General features: G+C 42.5%; 1 protein-coding gene across 4 annotated transcripts in view; it reads left to right on the forward strand.

The window, feature by feature from the left end:
• Positions 1-20,520, forward strand: part of CRHR2 (corticotropin releasing hormone receptor 2) — a 151,230-nt gene that overhangs the window by 94,402 nt on the left and 36,308 nt on the right. For all 4 annotated transcript variants that reach the window (XM_074544469.1, XM_074544343.1, XM_074544401.1 and 1 more), the window contains 3 exons: positions 12,751-12,868; positions 15,292-15,445; positions 18,054-18,114. In XM_074544469.1, the coding sequence (XP_074400570.1) occupies positions 12,751-12,868; positions 15,292-15,445; positions 18,054-18,114 (333 nt within the window). The remainder of the gene's footprint in view (positions 1-12,750; positions 12,869-15,291; positions 15,446-18,053; positions 18,115-20,520) is intronic.

Raw genomic sequence — 20,520 nt, forward strand, 5'->3', positions numbered from 1 at the left:
GATTTGTGCACAAAGTGTGCTGCAGAAGTGGATTGATCTCCAATACAGGCCTTGGGGAGATCTGCTCAGGGCCCTTCACTTGGCATTGTTGAATGGATCTGCACTGCTGGGACTCTCAGTCTGTTTGTTCTCATTAATAGTCAAGGTTTGCTCCCTCCCTCCCTCCACTGACTCAGCCTCATCATCCCACAGAATCACCATCTCACACTGCTGAAGCAGAAATTTTCCATAGGAGGAATTCTGCTATCAGTAATAACAATCAAGCTGAAGAAAAAAAAATTAATAATAAAAGTTCCAAAGTATTAAAACACTTGTTTTGAATCCCATTTTTCCTTTGCTGTTGCTGATAATGCAGAAACCCAAATTGCTTAGTCCTGGATTTTCCCTTGTCACTGTGCTGTTAGAGCATCCTCTGAGGTAGAATAGGAATCCTTTGTAAAACTCCTGACTTGTCATTGAACAATGTGCTGGCAGTGGCCAGCAGTGACCTGAGTGGATTCCATCAGAAGAAGTTTTATTTGTGCAGTGCTTATCAGAAAAGAAGTAGGGGAAGAAAGGTATTTGTTATGGGAAGCATCCACGTCCCTGCTGAGTTTTGAATCCAATAAAGGACAGTGCTGACAGGAACACAGGCTGGAGATTTAAAATGCAATGTCCTTGCTGGATAAAGGCAGCTCTAAAAACAACCAAACCCACAAAATTGTCATAACATCTTCTGTCACTGCTATGGTGGCAGTGAAAGCAAATTGAGGTTTTGAGGGAAATTCTGCTTTCTTGTAGCCCTTAAATTTAGCTCTTTCTATTTCCCAGTAAAGCATCTGATATCTTTTTTTCTCACAGGCCTGAGGCAGTGTCCCCATTCTTTTTTATGATTACACACAGATTTCCTAAATCCCACATATTATTTCTCCCCAAAAGACTGGAATAATTTTTTTTGTCAAACAATGTAATCACTTCCTTTTTTATTTTCTTCCCCTCAACCATCTCCTATCTACTTTCCTTTATCCTCTCCTCTTCCAAGCTCCTTTGAACTATCCTGTTTCTCTTCAGTCTGCTGCAGGCTTGGCAGAATTGCTGCTGCAGGCCTCTGTTTGTAAGAATGGAAGAGTTTGATGAAATAATTTGTAGAAACCTGTCAGAAGAAATGCAGAGCATCAATAGAGAGCAGGTTTCATAGAGCAGAGTGAAGTGACACCTCTCAGAACCTGCAGGATATCTCAGGTGGAGAGGAGATGTGCACCATTAGTTCTGGTTTGCCTTTAAAAGGATGAAGTTTCTGATGTGATTAAAGCAGAGCAGGCTCCACATCTAAAGCACAATCCTTTTTTCTCATGGAGCAGGAGGAAGGAGCAAGTCCCAGGTTAGGATATCACTTAACAGAGCTCATGTCAGTGCTCCATGTCCCCCTCACCTCCTGCCTTCCCACCCAGCCCAGCTCAGTCTGTCCCATCTGCCACTTCAGCAGCAGAGCCTTCATTCATGATTCAACAAATGCAATTTTAAACTTCCCCATGAATCCTGGGCTGGGCTGGGGACAGTGTGGGTTTGAACACAGCTCTGGGTCACCCTGTAACAGTCCACAGTGAAAACCACAGAGAAAGGCAGGTATCTCTGCTAACAATGAGGGGATGGGGCTATTTTTGGGTTAAGGAGGATTTATTGCTCAAATAAACATCACTCTCAGAGGCTGTGAGATTAGTTTCTTCATTACAGGGTAATATAGAACTTTCTAATTTAACAAACACTTGCTATAGGGTTTATTTTGCTTTTCTAATCTATCACTTTTACTCTTTTCTGCTGCACTTTGAATACTTTTGTTCAATAGGCTTCTGTCTCACATGCACATATATGCTTCTGTTATAACTTCTAAACTCAGCTTATTCTGTACAACTACACTTTTACAATATAAACCTTTCACTATCTTATTAATACATTTTTTCACTTATTTAAGGCATATTCTTACTTGCAACTGTAGAAACATCAGTTTATGATTTTTCTGCCTAATGTCTGTGTACTATATTTTTAAATCAATCTAAGCTTCTAAGGTTGCAGATCAAATCTTTCAGTGTCTGTGGAAGGTTTTGCTTTTCCAATTCCCACAGGCAGGAATGAAAATTATGGAGCTCTGTAAATCAGAACAAACCCACTGAGGGGGGCATCTTTAAATACAAAACATCTGCAGTGCCTGTACTGCCTGAATCTCTGTGAAGAGTCTCATCTGATGAACTCAGATGAAGGCCAGGAACACTTCTCCTGTTGATTAACCCCAGGCCATTGCCTTTGCTTCCCACTGCCTTTACTCGTTCCTTTTTCATCTCACATGTGCAGGACTTGTTCTTTACACTCTTTGTGTAGAGCCTACCCCTCACAAAATAAAACCTGAGACAGCAGGGCCCTCATGAGCTCCTGCAACAATACCAGTAATTAAAAGTGTGCCCAGAGAGCTCTGTTCTTAAAATGTGAAAGGTTTCACAAGCTGCATCTGAAATCATGGTATTGTAACCTAGCACAATGAAAGCCACTGAGGAGTGTTGTTGCTGCCTATAAATACAACACCATGGGATAAACACTGCAAACTGAAGAGCTGCTTATGATCAAGGACAGTGTCAGTGCAAGGAAAAATGGGTATGGGTGCTCTGCAGACAGATTTGTGAGTGGGTATGAAAGGAGGATTTACAGCCCAGAGCAGCGTGGTAGAGGAAAAAAATTGAGTCAAATTAGAGTATCAGGAACTTATTTAATGTTTTTGCTTAGTTCCTTTCTTAACCTGAGGTTGGGAGACCACATTCTATCCTGTGCTAGAAGTTTGTCACTGCTGGTATGTTTCTGTTGCTGCCAAGATTTTGGCTGTGAGTTTTAGGAGATGGACATGAACTTGTTTGAATTCTAATTATAGAACTGCTCTAGATCTATGTTGACTGTCAAGCTAAAACTTGTCTGTGTTCTACTTCTGATGATGATGGAATGGTTTTGGGAACAGTGGAGAAAACATTGCAACTTTTCCAACATTTCAGAGAAATTAAGAAAGCAAAGTTGGGTCTTTATAGTTTATATATGAATCATGCTCAGGAGTGTAATTTGATTTAAAAAAAAACACATCCTGAGTCATCTCTGGGAAGGAAAATCAGAGAATATGTTTTCAAGATGATGTTTAGAGTTATGAACTGCAGATGCACCTGCAGCTGTGCAAGTGCTAAATGGTTCAATTTCAGTTTTCACTTATGGGATTGCACATGTGGGTCCCTCACTAACTCCACTGTAGTTGTTCAGCACTCAAGAACCTTCTCTTCTGCCTAATCTAAAAGATAATTTTGGTGCTGGAGGATGTCCAGAGAAGGGAACAGAGCTGGGGAAGGGGCTGGAGCACCAGGAGGGGCTGAGGGAGCTGGGAAAGGGGCTCAGCCTGATGAAAAGGGGGATCAGAGGGGACCTTGTGGCTCTGCACAGCTCCTGACAGGAGGGGACAGCCAGGGGGATCAGGCTCTGCTCTCAGGGAACAGGGAGAGGAAGAAGGGAAATGGGCTCAAGTTCTGTTAGGGGCAGTTTAGGTTGTATATTAAGGAAAATTTCTTCACTGAAAGAGTGGTCTGGCATTGGAACAGGCTGCCCAGGGCAGTGGTGGAGTCACCATCCCTGTAAATGCTCAAAAAACTTGTGGATGTGGCACTTGGGGACAGAGTTTAGGGGTGCTGGGTCAATGGTTGCATTTGATGATCCCAAGGTCTTTTCCAGCCTAACCAATTCCATGGTCCTGTGAATTCTGCTGCTTCACTTGGCTCTGTCAGCTAAAACATGAGAAAGGGGAAAGGTAGACATTTCTGTCACCCCTAAATGGGCCATGGGCACCCCTGGTAGTTCTGGGGTGTCTCTGCCTGTTATGGGAGCAGCAGCTTTCCCTGGGGATGAGCCCAGGCTGAGCCACTGGACACGATTCCTAATGCCCAGTGAGCACCATGAGAATGAGGAATTTAGAGCAAGCACAGGAATGATTATCTGGGAGGTTGCCAGTCTTTCCTGAATTCCTGGCCAAATGCTCCAAAATAATTAAATATTTCACGCCATGTCTTGGTATAAATGAGGCCAAGGAGAGTGTGAACAGCAGCATCAGCAAGTTCAGACTTTCCTCCTTGGTTTATCACCACAGTATCTGCAAATGTGGATAATGAAATAAACTTTGCTAATTGTGTAATTGTATTACAGGTTAAAAAAAAAAAAAAAAAACCAAAAAAAAAACACCAAAAAAACCCTTAACCTTTGAATTCAATATCTGGTCATTTAAATTAATTTGGTTTCAGAATATTTTTATTTTTTTGTATAATCCCATAGGGGGATTATGATTGAGGACATGCTGTGCACTGTATTTCCCCAAACAGCAGCTGTAAGGCAGATCAGCCACTCTGAGCTCTCCCTGTGTGGCTTCTGAAGTCCTGTCTCTGATTTGTGCAATCCCTCTGCAGTGGCCACTCTCCATGGAAAACATTCACCTTTCCACAGTGTGGACTGATAACTACAACCTGTGTCAGAAAACCTTTGATGCAAGGTGCTTTCTGCTCAAAAAGATACTTTGCAGCCCTGTTTTCTCTTTGTTCAAAAATTACTGGCATCTGACCACCATTGAGCAGAGCAAATTAGAGCAGAGTCCTAAATATTTTTCTTCAGCCACAAATCCATGCTGCACTAAATAAAGTCATCTGTATTTTTAAAATTCTTGTGAAAATTGAGAATTCTCTCCGGTGGTGTCTTGATGGCACAGTCAAGGTTGGAGTTGTGTTTATGGAGTTTGCAGGGGCTGGGTTTCCCTTATTTAAGGGAATTTGAGTTCTCCCTTATTTAAGTAGTGAGCATAGCCGGTCTGGGGCTGCCCTGCCTGTTGTGTGTTGTGTTGGCTGCATCCTTCCCACCCTGGAACATCAGTGCTGGAAGCCCTTGTGTCCAAAGCAGGCAGGATGCCCCCTCTCCTGTGATTAAAAACTGGCTTGAAAGCAGGAGAGAGAAGCTTTGGAAAAGACAAACACACAGATGCTTCCACAGTGGGTTTATTTTTAGGGTGGAAGCTGCTGCTTCTCCTCTTCACCTGAGCATTTCACTCCTGCCCTCCTGATAAAGCTGTCAGTCACCTCCTTCCAGGCTTCCATTCCTCCCTTGCTTTTCCTGTAGGAATACTTCCATTCCCCCAGGCCACTGCCACCAAGGATCTGATTTTCCCTGCCAGCCTCTCCAGCTGCTGCTCCCATCTGGAAGCATTAGCAGCTCCAGAATATGTCACTGATCGAGCACACAGGGGAAAGAAACCGTGCGGACCTCAGGGGAGGCTTCCATGTGGGTGAAAGCAAATAGGCCCTGACAGGCACAGAGCCTGGGAAATAACTTGCTGGGAGGTATTCTTCCCACTCTGTGCCATTTATGGCTTGTGGATGTGCTTTGCCTGCCTTGGAAAAGACTAAAGAGGGGAAATAATTTTTTAAGTATTGTCCATGTTTCTCCTTCTGGTGTATTCCAGTCGTGGGATGGGAAGAGCTCCAGCAAAGTGCACTCCTATTTCTCCTGTCAGCTGTTTCCAGAGAGACTTTGGGACAGCAGTCTTAATTGAACATCATTATTAATGGAATACTACATGAATTAATAGAAGGTTTCCAAGCTTCCTTAATAAAGTTTTCATTTGCAATTATTTCAATGCAGATAATTCAACTGATTCAGCGAGCTTTCAACCATGCTGGCACATTATTATGATTGCTAATGTTAATTGTTTGTCTCATGCTTTGAATCAGAAAATAGTGGCTCTGTGCATCCCAGAGGAAAAATACCACTGTATGAATAGAGTGAGAAAAAACCCAATAAATCAACAGAAAACGACTTTGAGTTTTGGCAGGGCTATTTATAGATGTCCATTTCTGTATCAGTGAGGCCACCTTTACAGAAAGAATTGATGTGATTTTCTTTCTGCCTTTCCAGATCTCACAATTTTGCAAGTAAAAGGAATTGGGTTTCTATTTCTCTGCTTTCTCTGTAGAATCACACAATTAAGGTAATTTGGTGGGATTAATAAGCAGGACATCCTCTCTCTGCCAACAATCAGAAGCTCTTCCTGCCCACCTCTGACCCAGACTGCAGTCAGCTGCTGGAGAATTTTGGGGCTTTTTCCCCTTTGTTGCTGTTTTCCTTCATGGGGGCCTACCTCTGACACCTGCACACAGTTCAGGATGCTGGTGGCTGGAAACTGAGTCAGAGAACAACATGGTCTGTTCTCAGATCAAATAAAGGGGTTCTTGTGTGCAATTTCTCAAAATACACCTGGCTCTTGATTTACTCATTAGAAAGGCCAAGGAGAAGCATGTTGGCTTTCACCTTAACTGCTTCTTCGTGTCCAGCTTGCTGCAGAGCTGAGCTGAGTGCTCTGTATGTGTGTGTGGTGAGAGGGAGGCTTATCCCAAATCCCATGAGAGTGTGCTGTCACTTGCTGCACCTCTGCCCAAAACCTCACATCACCAGCCTTTGAAACAGGTTTGGTGTCATGTAGACCAACCCACAGTGAAAAATCCCCAAAATTCTCCTGGTGACACCATGCTCAGAGCCAGGTATTGATGATCTCCTGGCTCTTCCTTCCTTCATCATTCCCTCCAAATGGAATGGAAGGATAGAGAATGGTATTTGTGCTTCTTATCCCTTAACCAGTTGTCTGGGTCATGAAGACATGAAAACATGAGGATGTGAAGACATGAAAACAGAAAAACACAAGGAGATGAAAACATGAGGAGATGAAAACATGAGGAGATGAAGACATGAAAACATGAGGATGTGAGGAGATGAAAACATGAGGAGATGAGGACATGAAAACATGAGGATGTGAAGACATGAAAACATGAGGAGATGAGGACACCTCTGCTAAACCCACAGCAGGGCTCCTGTGCATCAGGCCCTCATCAGAACCTCCTGCCCTTTCAGGAGGAGGTATCTCGATACCTTTCAGCAGGGAAAGCACTGATTCTTAAGAAATCACAAGGAATCCCTTCATTTACAAAGCCAAGATGCCTCCAGCGGCACTATCTTTGTTCTCCATGTCAGAAATTGTCTGTCCTTTTCTCAAGGAAATCCTTTTCCTTCTGCCTGCTCCTTCACTCAGGGTGACACACACCCCTAGCTCGTGCCTGTCTGACCCTGCTGTATTTCAGGGGGATATTTCCTGCCCAAAATCTGCTCTCAGGCGCAGCCAGAAGTGAAATTGCTGCCTGAACTGTGTGACTGAAGTGTGCAGCACCAGTAGTCCTCCCAGTTTGCTCTCACAACCCATGGATGAGCAGTTTCTTGCTGTCCAGATCCAGGCTTTTTCTGTTCCTTCACCTTGCAGCTCCCACAGGGCAGGAGGAGGTGAATTTGTGAGGAAATGTCTCCTCACCCAGCCCTTGGGAGTGGGCAGACAAGCAGAGAAGAGGAACCCACACAGGCAAAGATGTTCTGCTGTGAATAACAGGTTATGAGCTCTTCAGTCAATCCATGGTCTGACCCCAGTGAACCTAAGCCACAAAAGGAGTCCAGTGACTCCTGGGAGGAGTTGGGGCCACCACTGAGGGCATTTAATGCATTCAAATGCAGCTTCTGAATCAGGAATATCTCCTGACTGCCAGGAGCAGGGGGGTAAGAGCAAGGATTAATTTTCAGTTCAACTCTCTTGTTTCCAACACTCTTTCCCAAATTAATTTTTACTGATCCCCTCAGGGACTGAGTCCAGCCTGGATGGCACATTGGTCTGGGTGGACATGGAAGTTCTTATGTCTTTATGTTCTGACCTCAATCTTTGGGTTTATGGTCAGTGAATTGCTGCACCTTCTCTCTTTATTCCATCCATCTTCAGACCCATGCAACAGGGAAGAGCCAGCAGAAGAGTCCAGCCAAAGCTTTGAACAGTGATTTTTATCTGAAAAGGATTAGAGTAGGAAGGAAATGATGAATTCCTCCTCATTGGAAGCCTGTAGCTCAGTCTGTGGTGTCTTGTGATGTGCCAGCCTTCAGGATCTCTGGGGTGGTGATTTGTGCTGCTCTTCTTCTCCATTCAGCACACATCAGGCCTTGTAAAACAAGTGGAAATGGCATAAGTGGTGTTACCTGACATGAAGAGGAATAGGAAACCTTCCATCATCAGATCCTTTGGGCTGGCGAGCTCTGAATGTCTCTGTAAGTCACAATGCCTTGCCAGCAGTGCTGTAATTGTGTGTGAAGCAGCAGTTCAGCACCCAGTCCCCTCAGCTTCCATTTCTCCCCTCTCCCAGGTGATTCTTTCCCTCTTGAGAGGCAGCTCTCTGCTCTCTGTGCTCTCATTTTCTTCATGTTGCCACTGCCACCACCCCCAGATTGGGATATCCCCCTCCTGAGGTAAGAACAAACCCCAATTCCTTAGCTTCTGGATTTTGGGGGAATTCATTCCTGCCAACCCCCGTGCCTCCAGAAAAGCTCAGTTCACTATTTTTTAACACAGCTTGATGTGTTCTAAATTCCACCTCCTGCCAGTTGCAGAGTTATAGGAATATTCTTTTTCTATGCTGCCTGTGAGGGCAGTTATTGCTGCTCCTGGAGCACAGGTTTGGTTACTGTAATTAATCAAGGAGAAAGAATTGTGGGGCTTATTGGCATAGAAGACTGATAGGAGAGTTTAAGTTTTCAATATAGGACAGGTCATTTTCATTAATAACAGGAGTATTTACATTTAAATTAAGGCTCATAAATTTAAGCTACCTCCTGTCTACCAAGAGCCAGGAAAAGACCTGTGGAGGATAAATGACTCCTGTGAGTATACTGAAGGTTTTTTTTCCTCAGGCTTTGAGATGAATGAGTGTGACAAGGTCAGCTTTGTCCTTTCAGCAAACATTAGCTGTGCTACAGCTCTCCTGTTGTTCAGCACTTTTGCTGCCCAGTTTGGGAATTTTCCTTCATTCAGTGCCCATCTCAGACTCCAGCCTGGCTGCAGAGGTGAATTCTGTGCACAGGGTGAGCTCCTGAGCCCAGCAGGGCAGTCTCACTGAAAAAAGCCTGGAATGGGGAGACCCTTTCCTCAGCACCCCTCCAGATGCTTTACACCTGCTAAATTAGAATAAAATTATACCTGCTAAATTACAATAACTGCACCCACCAGCAGTGCCTGAAAATGAGAGCAGCTTTCTCAGGGCCTGCCAAGAGATTGTTCCCCTGTTCCAGGGACTGTAGCCCTGCTGTGCCCTGCAGCCTCCACACACTTTATTATCCTGCAGATTCCTCCTCCCCACTGCAAACCTGACACAGTTATTCCTCAAGCTTTCCCTGCCCTTGGCTGTGAATTGCATTATTGCCACTGATTTCTGTGCTGGTGGTAGTTAGAGGAAAGAGCAATGGGCTCTGGGCTCATTGTGAGCAATACCAAACTTTCAGTGTCCAGTTGGGACTCTTATTAAAAGAAAATAAAAGAGAAAAAAAATTAGAAAAAAGATTAAAACCATTCTGTGCTTGGGGTCACATCACTGCCTGAGTTATAAAGTCTGTGACACTTTCAGACATCTCTCAGGTTATCTTTCATGGCTTTGCTAGCCCCAAAAGCAGGAAGCTTTTTAGCAGGTAAAAGGAGGTATTTACCATGCAAGCCACACAGCCAGTGTCCCCAGAAGGGAATGGGCCAGAGGTGTGAGATTATTCATACCCAAAATGGCTTTTGCTCACGGCAGTGGGACAGGAGAGCCACCTGTGCCTGTTCTATGTCCAAAGCCAAAGGTTCAGGCTTCATTTTGGTCAATTCCAGCTGCTGGCCACATTTATATACTTCATTTTACACCAAGAACACACCTTCCCTCAAGAAACAGGGCTTTTTGAAAACGAGGAGTGTTTTGATGATTATCTGTTAAAATTGAGGGTTTCCAACACAGACCAGACCCTCTTGCTCTGGGTCCTGCACAGACTCCACTAAAAATCTGAAAGATGCAAAGTGATGGGCAAAGAATTAAAACCAGTAGGAACCAAGCATGAAGGAGCACAAAAATCATGTAGGCACTAGATAAAAACATAGAACCATAGAATTGCTGAGGTTGGAAGAGAAGAGATCATCAAGCCCACTGAGTTTGTCAAAGAAGGCAATGTGGTTTTGATGACTGAGGGAAAATCTCTTTTTTATGATCCAAAAATCTACAACTCTTTATTTGATCCTGTTTGCCTGTGTGTCCAGACCAATGTCCTGCTGTAAATCTTGTGGCAATAAGATTTCCCCAGCCAGATTTAGTGATGTTCCAGCTTATGGAATGATTAAACTAAAAAATATCTAAATATATCTCTATCTAAATAGATGCCTGCAGCAAGGATTTTTTTCCCCACTCCTTTATCTTACCTTTGCCAAGAAATATATTCAAGTGTGCCAAATCTGTTTTGTTGTTAAAGCTCTCAAAAGCAACTCATTTCATCTCAATAATTCACAGTTTCACCTGAATTTCTTTAGTTTTAGTCCCTTGCCTCCTTCTCTCCCTAGAAGCAATATTTCAAACTCATCCTTTCATTTGCTAATCCTGGACCTGGAGGGAGTGAATGAAACACAGAGGTGAAAGGGAGCTGCAGGACATTTGTGGGCAGGGAGATGCACAGAGGACAGCCCAGAGCAGGATGGTTCAGACCCAGGTGCTCTCCTGGGGCTCAGCATGGGCAGCTTGGTTTCCTCATTTCTTTAAAAGCCAAACCCTGAACCTCAGCCTTTTGTTAAAAGTGAAATTCTCAAAGTGAGGCAGGTCTGAGATGGCTGAGAGCAGCATTTTGGAGTTTTTAGCTTAAATACAAGAGAAAGGGTCTGAGCAGCTGGAGATTTGTTCTCCAGATTAACTCATCATGAGTCACTGAGGCTCTCAAACCAAATACCAATTTCATTCTGGCAGCCTGACTTGTTAAACTCAGAGGTGATTTAACATTGGCTTAACAGGGTTATACCTCTGAGTGTCTCTCTGTAAGTATGTCATATGTGGGAGGTCTTCTGTTGGGATTTTTTTTTGCTGAATTGCTTGAAATCTCTGTGAGATTTGTGAGGCTGAAGGACACCACAGAATTGCTTCTGGCCCTAAGACTGACTCATTTAGTCCTAAGAACAGTACAATGAATATTTTATAGTAGGAAAATGCTGTTTGTTGTTAAGAAGAGTGGCTTGTTTGCCTTGCAAAAGACCTGAGGCAACAAAAAGTTGGTTTCTGGATTGTACCTCTCTTTTTGTTGTCCCTGGGGTGAGATCAGCCCCTTCCAGCTGAGCAGCTTTGAGCCACTTTCTGTGTTTGTCCCACATTATCTGGCAGCTTCCCTGGCAAGCAGAGAGCCTGAAATGGCCACTGCCAAATCCCAGGAAGTTTTCTGTCTGCTTGAACCCTTGTGGAAATGATTTTCATAAATGGAAGGGTATTGTATTTGCATGGTGCCCCGTAGCAGGGAAGGAATGATGAATCTGACTCCATGTTCTCAGAAGGATAATTTATTATTTTATGATACTATATTATATTAAAGAATACTACACTAAACTATACTAAAGAATAGAGAAAGGATACAGACAGAAGGCTAAAAAGATAATAATGAAAGCTCCTGACTCTTTCCAGAGTCCTGACACAGCTTGGCCCTGATTGGCCAAAGAGTGAAAACAACTCACAGCAGAATCTAATGGAACAATCACCTGTGGGTAAACAATCTCCAAACACATTCCACATGAGCACAACACAGGAGAAGCAAATGAGATAAGAATTGTTTTCCTTTTCTCTGAGGCTTCTCAGCTTCCCAGGAGAAGAATCCTGGGCAAAGGGATTTTTCCAGAAAAGATGAATGACACAGAGGTGTGTGCTTTGAGCTGAGAAAAGATCATTTAATTGAAGATTCTGTAACTGCAATGCTGCAACTTGGCACTTGCCATCCTTTACCAGCTCACAAAGAATCAGAAATGTTTTGGTCTTAAATGACTGAACCTGTCACAAATAACTCTGTCTTGCTTCAGTGATGCTTTGTTTTCTGGCAATAGCATCATGCCCTGGCTGCCTCCTGGAGCCATTTCCAGCTGCAAGTATATTTCAGATGTGCCCTCTTTCGTTGTATGGCACTGTATCCCAGCTTACTGTAGCTCATATTTTACATTGTGCTCATAATTTACATTGCACCTGAATGGGGGCTGGGGAGGGACTGAAACCAGACACAAATATTTCCTGATGAAGGAGGATGTGCAGCTCTGCCTCATTTCAGGTACAAGTTTAAGGCAGCTAAGCCCAGGATTAAAAACCCAGCAGTGTATGCTCTCCTGTTGCATTAATTCAGACTCACACAGGTGAGCTTGTTCAGGAATTAAACAAATGTAAACTCTTCCAGCTTTGCCACTCCAGCACAAATATTTGTCACTAAATCTCCTCTTGTGAGTAACTCAGCAGCTTCCAGGGCAGCCTGGTTGTTCAGAGGCTTTTCTGTCAATTCCAGTCGTTCTAGAAATGGAGGGAAGGGGAGCAAAACTAAAAACCAAGGATGAAATAACACTTTGAATGTTTGATTTTTTTTTTCTTTCCAGTAGATCCAAGCAGTTTCACTGGCTTGAATTGATTCAGTTGTGTTGTCAAGACAAATTGTCCCTGGCTTTGCAAAAACACAAACCTCCCTTTTCACAGAGTAACAGAGGGATTGCAGAGGGATAAACTGTGCAATGAACAGAATTTACCCATTTGTTCTGCATGGTTATTGATGTGTGTGTGGATATATTCATTATATATGTTCACTTCGGTGTGTTTCCCTGCTCAGGAGTATCAGATGCCTGAGGAATATTATCCACTGGAACTTGATCACCACGTTCATCCTGAGGAATGTGATGTGGTTTCTGCTTCAAATGATAGATCACAACATCCACGAGAGCAATGAGGTGAGTGCAGGGAGGTGGCAGGGCCCTGCCCTGCAGCTCAGGGTGCTGAGTTTCCTTGTATGGATAGTTCAAGAGACACTTATAACATTTATAAGTTAGAGAGATTTCCATGCTTCCCTTCATTTCAGTGTCAGCTGGGCACTCATCATCCTTGATTAGCTCTTCAAATGTAAGATTTGACATCTGAACTTCAGTCCCATGCTTTGGGAAAACAAACAGAGAAATCATCAGTGCCCACACAAAGAAGATGTCCATGTATAAATCTCTATTATTGCTCATCCAGAGCTACTTGGAGAAAATGTAAATTCTGTTAATTCAGTGTTTGCTCTGTCTGTGCTTCTGGCAGTGTCACACTCCAGAAAATGGAGTTTATGAGTTTTATGGTCAACAGTTCCATGCTGTGTGACTTGCCCTCATGGTTATGCTGCAAATCTTTATTGAAATTTTTACTGTTATTTAGGAAAAATCTGTTGGAGACAGGATTCAAATACCTCTTAAAATGTGAGCACAAGGTGACAACGAAAATAAAAACCTGCAAATATAAGAATGGATCATCACATGCCCCAGTTTTCATTAACTCATCTTTTCTCTGCAGCCTTTTTGGGAAAGGTGCTTTATACAAGCTTGGTGATAACTTTGTTATGTGATTGTGGGATAAGTCAGTCAAAATAACACCACCACAATGAATGTGAACATCATTTATTCTGGCTATTGATGTGATCTCTTCTGTGCTGATCAGTGGAGATTAAATAACAGATACAGAACATCAATGTGGAAATATTTTGCATTAAGTTTATAATGCTTGCAAAAAAAATCAAGAAGGAATTGGTGAAGTTATCTGGAGCCTAATGGTGGATACATGTGGCGGTCAAGAATCTTCAGTCAAATAAACAGAGAGGTGTGAACTAAGGAGCTCTGCAATTTTATTCAATTCTGTTCAATTTTAATAAATCCACAAAGGACTTGCTTAAAATTCATTTTATCCCAGTCTCTTATGAAAGTTATGCAGGAGGAGATCTCACCACCATAATTTGTATTTGTTTGTCCCAGAATTTTCCCAATCCCTCAGCCGGTTCCTCTTAGTTCTGACACAGGAAAAATTGACTTGGATATAAATCTTTGTGGAAAGGAAAGGAAAGGAAAGGAAAGGAAAGGAAAGGAAAGGAAAGGAAAGGAAAGGAAAGGAAAGGAAAGGAAAGGAAAGGAAAGGAAAGGAAAGGAAAGGAAAGGAAAGGAAAGGAAAGGAAAGGAAAGGAAAGGAAAGGAAAGGAAAGGAAAGGAAAGGAAAGGAAAGGAAAAAGAAATTTGGTTTAAACAAACATTTGAAAACAAAATGTTTAAACTTCTGGGTTGTTTTGGGCTTTAATCCCTTTTTAAAGGGTGAAGCCAAACTAAGTTTCAATTAATGAAATAATACAGAAATGAAAGTGTTAACACATCCAGATTTCTTCTTTTTCTTTCCATTCAGTACACAGGAATGGATGGGCTGTCATTTTGTGACTGTGCTTCTTGCCCAGTCTTAAACCTCAGAACTTTGTGGTGCATCTATTGCTCTGTTGGCTGCCTGCAGACCATCAGTATCTCCTGCATATGAAGGCTAAAATAAAATTAGGTGAAAGTTGGAAATACTTTGCTAGAGTTAGTTAAAAGGCTGGAGAATGGTGAGACCAAAATGACCAAAATCAGTGATAGCAGAGAACCCAGGGAATTAGAGTTGTTCTTCAGGGAATGCACTCAATATCTGCTCAGTAAAAAGGAAGTTTTCCCAGATTTAGGTGAGCAGCACTGTGGAAATTACCCTCAATTCCTTGTGATTTATTGCTGGGATGTTCCCATCTGGAGCTAATTGTGCCTCCCACAGCTGTGCTCTCACTGCACAGTCATTCTGGGGAGAAAAAACATATTTTCACACATTTTACAAAAAATTCCTGTTGAGGTTGTGGCAAATTTCAGAGGTGACATGTGACATGGTGTGACTTACAGAATGAAGCACCAGTGGCAGGAACAGAGGGGATAAATTGGCTGGTAAAAACATGCTTTTAAAGTAGTTTTTTTTCCTTTAAATATCAGCTGTGCTTCTTCCCTTCAGTGAAAACCAAGAAGGACCATGACATTGACACAGCTCACCTGTGGTGACATGACTTGCTCCTCTTGGAGCCTTGTTCTGGAACCTGAATTTTCCAGACAGCTTTGGATACAGCACATCCTCCATGTTATGGTCAAAGCCAGCCTCAGCAGAAGGTCACAGATGGATCTGTGAGTTCCTGTCAGCACCTGAAATATTGTGATTCCAAGCCACAGGATAAATCTGCATCCCATGAGTGAATTCTACCATTGATTTTTTTTAAGGGAATAACAACACACAGAATCTTTGAAATTTTCTCACCCTGATTTTAAAATATTCTTTTCTGTTCCCTTTCCAGCCCTGGTGTCGATGTATTACCACTGTCTATAATTACTTTGTGGTGACCAACTTCTTCTGGATGTTTGTGGAAGGCTGCTACTTGCACACTGCTATAGTGATGACCTACTCCACTGACAAGCTGAGGAAATGGGTCTTTCTCTTCATAGGATGGTGTAAGTGACCTTTGTGGTTAAAATGCTGCTCTGTGGTACCTGGCATTAAAGTGTTAAAGACAAAGAGAGGCAAGAATAAATGTTATAAATCCCCTTGGGGTGAAATCTGGACCACTCAGTCTGAGTAGACTTTTCTAAGTGAGGAGCTGACTTGAAAAAGAGCCTCATTATCCACAGCTGCTGAGGGATTTGTTCCTGGAAAACAGCCTTTAGCAAAGAATCACACATCATCTTTGGACTGTCCTTGGGGCTGCTCAAAGGCTCAGCTGTGGCAAAGCTGGCTTTGGGATGCTGTGGTCAGTTATGGTTCCTGAGGTCAGAAAGGGATGTGGAAAAAACTGGCGAGATTGTCCAGCTGAAAATGTGATCAGGGATCTAAAGGACATGAGCTGTGATGTGAGGCTGAAGGAGCTGAGCTGCTTTAATCTGGAAAGAGGAAGATGAGGAGGGATCTGTTTGGTACCAGGAGTGATCTAAGAGATAATTACCAAGATGATGGAGCCAAATTCTGCTTGGTAATAGCAGGTGCTGTAAAAAGGGACAAAATCCATAAACTACAGACTGAGGGGTTCCAGTTGGATGTTAAGGAAACAGAAAATGTACCAGGAGATGGTGGAACACTGAAACATGTCACTTAAAAGCTGTGAAACCTCTGACCTTGAGGTTTTTAAAAATTTAGCCAGCCTATACCCTGGGTGAGTATTGATGGTTCTGCTCAGAGCAGGAAATTGGGGCAAACACCTTCAGAGATCCTTCCTAACCAACATCTCCATGTTTTGAACTCTGCCAGGACAAGCCCCATGCAGGCAGTTTGTTCACTTGAATGAAAATCTGAGGTCAAACAGAACTAGTGAATCTAGCAGGTTTTTTTCTGTTGAAGGAAGAAAGGTGGAAAAAGTCACCAATATTTTCTTTTGTGAAAGCAGAGTGACATTTTGTTCAGAAAGTGCCTCTCCCTCTCTGCAGAAGTAATTGGATTGCAGTTCTGAAGGCAGAAACAGCCTTTGAAACAAAATATGTCATTCAATCCAAAACCAAATGGGAGGAAAGAGGAGTTGTAGTAGAAAGAAAATGTTTATTTGGGGAGTTGATTCAATTTTTTCCCCAGTAGTTTTCAATTCTCTCAGCAAACTGGAAAATCAGCTGCTTACACAGCTCTCACACACCCACAGGCTGCTTTAATCCCTGGTGTTTTCACTCCCTACCTCTGTCAGAATCCTCTGGGTCTCTGATTACTAATGTAGGAGTGCTGTGAGCTGAATAAACCTTCCCAGCCACCTTGTGGGTGCATTCTGGCTCTGCTCTGCCTCCTCATACACATTTCTTTACCAGTCTTATTCTCAAATACCTATCCATTACTTAGCAAGGAAAAGTAAAATGTTTTGGTGTAGGAGAGAGGACATGGCTCCATTTTCTCTGTCCATTCCTCCAAGAACATGGGGAAATGAGTGCACCAGACCCTCTGAGTGTGTGGTGAGCAGGATGAAACAAAACACAATTATCTGAAAGGCACAGGAGTCACCAAGGATGATGGGGCAGGAGATCAGAGCTGCTGAGGTTCAAGATGACCCCTCAACAACTCAGCCCCTCTGTGTTGTGCTTCTCTTTCCATCTCTTCAAAGCCTCCATTTCCCATAGAATGGAAAGTGGGAAGGTTAAGAGACAAATTTGTGTCAGAGACAAATGCACCTCTGCTCCTCCATGGGGTTCAGAGTCACTGGGGGCTCTGTCCATGCACTCCCCTCAGTGATTTCAGTGGTTTTAGAGATATCAACCTGCACTTTGGAATGGGAGATGGAGCTGTTGAGCTTGGAATTGTTTGAGTTTTCCTGAGGTGAGAAGTTAAAGGGGGAATGGAGAGGGGAAAATCGCCCCTTTGAATTTTGACATCCCCTTGCCACTTCCATTTGCTCTTCCTCCCTTCCAGATGCCTCCGCCAGCAAATCTCCTTCAAACCAGCTGGAATGGAAGGCCTAACACAAACCCTTTATAGGGAATGCAGTGATGTCTGTAAAGTTAAAAAGTAGCTGGATCCTTCAGAAAGAGAAAAAAAACCCAAGAATTCTGATACTGCAAGATATCAAGCTATTCTTTCTCACAATCCTGTTTCATAAGGAACACTGAACTCAAAAAAAAAAAAAAAAAAAGTGGAAAGTTTTGAAATTGTGCTTCATCTAGAGATCCCAGTATGTTTACAAGCTTCTTGGAGCCTGGGAAATAAAAACCTAAACACTCATTTCCAAGTACTGTCTTTAGAGATTCTGCTGTACCAGGTGCAGAAAAATGAAAAGGGACCAAAGCTGCCTTTAAGTCAGCCAAAATTCTTCTGGTCACTTCTATGGAAGTATAGGTATTTATGTGTGTTTGTTAGTATTTTTATTAACTTTCCTTACTAAAATTTTGTTGGGATGATTTTTTTTCATTTCTGAATTCAAAGATTTTAGCAGTTGTGATGTCTCAAGCAGACCAAGATAGGAACACTGTTGTTTAGAGTCTCCCATTCATTAACTCAGACTCTTCTCACACAGGATCTGAATTTACTTTGGTATCATGGAAGCATCCATCCATCCATGATTAACTCCTAATTTATTTATTTTTTGCCCTGCAGGTATTCCCTGCCCAATCATCATTGCCTGGGCCATTGGCAAGCTGTATTATGAAAATGAGCAGTAAGTGATGTTAATATTTGTGTTTGTGTGGCTGTCTAAACAAATCAGGAAATGAATACACATCCAAGCCATATCCCAGGTCACATATTCTTGCTTCCCCTGGCTATACATTTCCTTTTTCCTCAGTTTGAGGAGCTGCTCCTTGCTCAGCCATTCTTGCCTGATTTCTCACACGTGGCATTGGGGAGCTCTTGTTCCCCAAGAAAAACGTCCCTGTAGAGCTGCCAGGTCTGATCAGTTCCTGTGTCCCTAAGGACAGGTTCCCAGGGGGAATCTCATCCCCCGATTCTCCAAACAGATGGAAGTTCCTCTTCTGAAATGCAGGGTCCTGACTTTGCTCCTTGCAAAAGCTTTTGTCCGTTTGTCCTGAGCCCGGGGGGAGTCGTGTGCTGCTCCCAGGAGGTCACACCCAGCCAGATGGACACAGGCAGCACACGTGGACTGGCCTGCAGCTTCCTGTGGAAACCCAGGGCACTGGGAATATTTCTGTGTCTGCTCTGGGTGCCCTGACCCCCAGGGCAGCACTGACTCTGACCCTCATCCATGGAGAAAGTCTCCTAAACTCCAAGATAAACCAGAATCCACAAAAGTGTGAAATAGATTATAGGGAGCTGTGTAGGTGTGTCACTTGGTGAGAAATTGAAGGTTTGGGATTTTTAGTGTGTTGTGGATGGCAGCAAGATGGAGGGCACAGGGTGTCATCCTGGGTCTCTTCTTCATGCTGCTTCTTCTTTCTTCTCCATGGGTTTGGGTGGCATTTTGTAATTGGGCAGAAAAGTCCCCATTGCAGCTCTGTGGGATCAGTTATTGGGTTAAAAGGGAAAATAATCCAGGTGTCAGTTCTTAATTGGATGGTCTAGTCTGAAAAGCCCTTGGAACAAGAGATTGTTGGCCATTTTGTGCTTTCTAATGAAAAGCTGCAGAATTTACAATAGTGAGACTGTTTTACTGATAAGAAGTAAGAAACACTTAAGTCCAAACATAAATTACTCAAGTGCCTTCAATCCAAACCCAAAAATACCAACAGTTAGTAGTTAGTACCCCCACACTTCCAAGACTGTTTGCGACTGCCCAAAATTCAGGAAAAATGGGAATTTCCTCTTCCTCTGTGTGAATATCCATTTAAGTTGTGTGGAGGTTGAGCTGGGGTTCAGGTTGTGTAGCTTATCGTAGCTTAAAACTTCAAAATAGAAAGAATGTTAAGAAAATGCTTCAAGCAACTTCCTGACTTTTTAATCTTTGTAGTTAATAGATATCTTTAATATTAGAGATCTTAAAGATCTCTATTAAATTAATATTAAAAGATAGTAGTATTTAATGGAGATCATTTGCTGCACAGTGAGGCAATTATAATTGGTACTGTGGCAAATATCCTTCCTGGGGTTTATCACTTCTTTAGCAAAGCATGACAACTCTGGGGAAAAAAAAAAAGTGCTCTTAAATCTCAATTTAAAAAATCACCCACAAATTATTAAAAGCTTTTGCAGTAATTTCATTGATGGGCATTTGTTCAAGGGAAGAACATTAGTGAGATCTAGTTAACAATAGTGATAAAACCAGTGGTGGATTTGGTTATATAAAGAACTAGCAGAGATCCCTGAAGAATATTGAGTAGTGCTATTCAGCAGAAATGTGTTTTACATCTATGAGTCTTATCACAACTGTCTTCTTAAATTGCCCTCTTCAATATTCAGGGGGTGTTTATTTATCTTTCCAGAGGTAAAAAAAAGAATAAAAAGTGGTTAAATGGCTTTTATTTCACACAGATGCACTAAGTAATTGTCAGTGATTTAAGTTTCGCTTTTTGCTTTCAAAGAAATTATTTTATTGCAGAACAATGGCTTGTGTTGGATTTAAAGTGAGTTCAGATGATTGGCAGAACAGTTGGCAATATCTTAGCTGAAAGTCCTAGTTGGAACAGTTAAGACTCTAAATATGAAATCTTGCTAATCAATTGCAGACTTTTATAATGTTTCTGGCAAATGACTGTCTCCTCTTGGTGTTACTCACCCGATTTAATTAGAAATATTTAGATTACAGTTTAACAGATCTGGTTTATTACCTAATGAGATGAACACAGACCTAAAGAAGCTGTTTGGGTTTTTTTTTTTCTCCACTACCTACAAAAGGAACCTTGGAGCATCAACACCCCTGGAGAGTCCTGTGTTGCAGAGTCTGTCCTTGGCCACAACCTTGTTTCCTCAGTGTGGAAATAAATCCACATTAATTCTTCACTCAGCACAACCTTGGTCTAATACTGGACTTCAGATAATAAATTTCAGCATTTTGGTCTTCGAGCTAAGCAACATTTAAATTCCAGAGAGCAACAAGAGCAGCCTTTGCCCTGGAACCTCATTTGTGCTCTACCAGCTCAGTTCCAAATTCTTTGCTGCCTTTTTCTAGCCC

Source organism: Zonotrichia albicollis, chromosome 1, assembly GCF_047830755.1.
Source record: "Zonotrichia albicollis isolate bZonAlb1 chromosome 1, bZonAlb1.hap1, whole genome shotgun sequence".
Taxonomy (NCBI): Eukaryota; Metazoa; Chordata; class Aves; order Passeriformes; family Passerellidae; genus Zonotrichia; species Zonotrichia albicollis.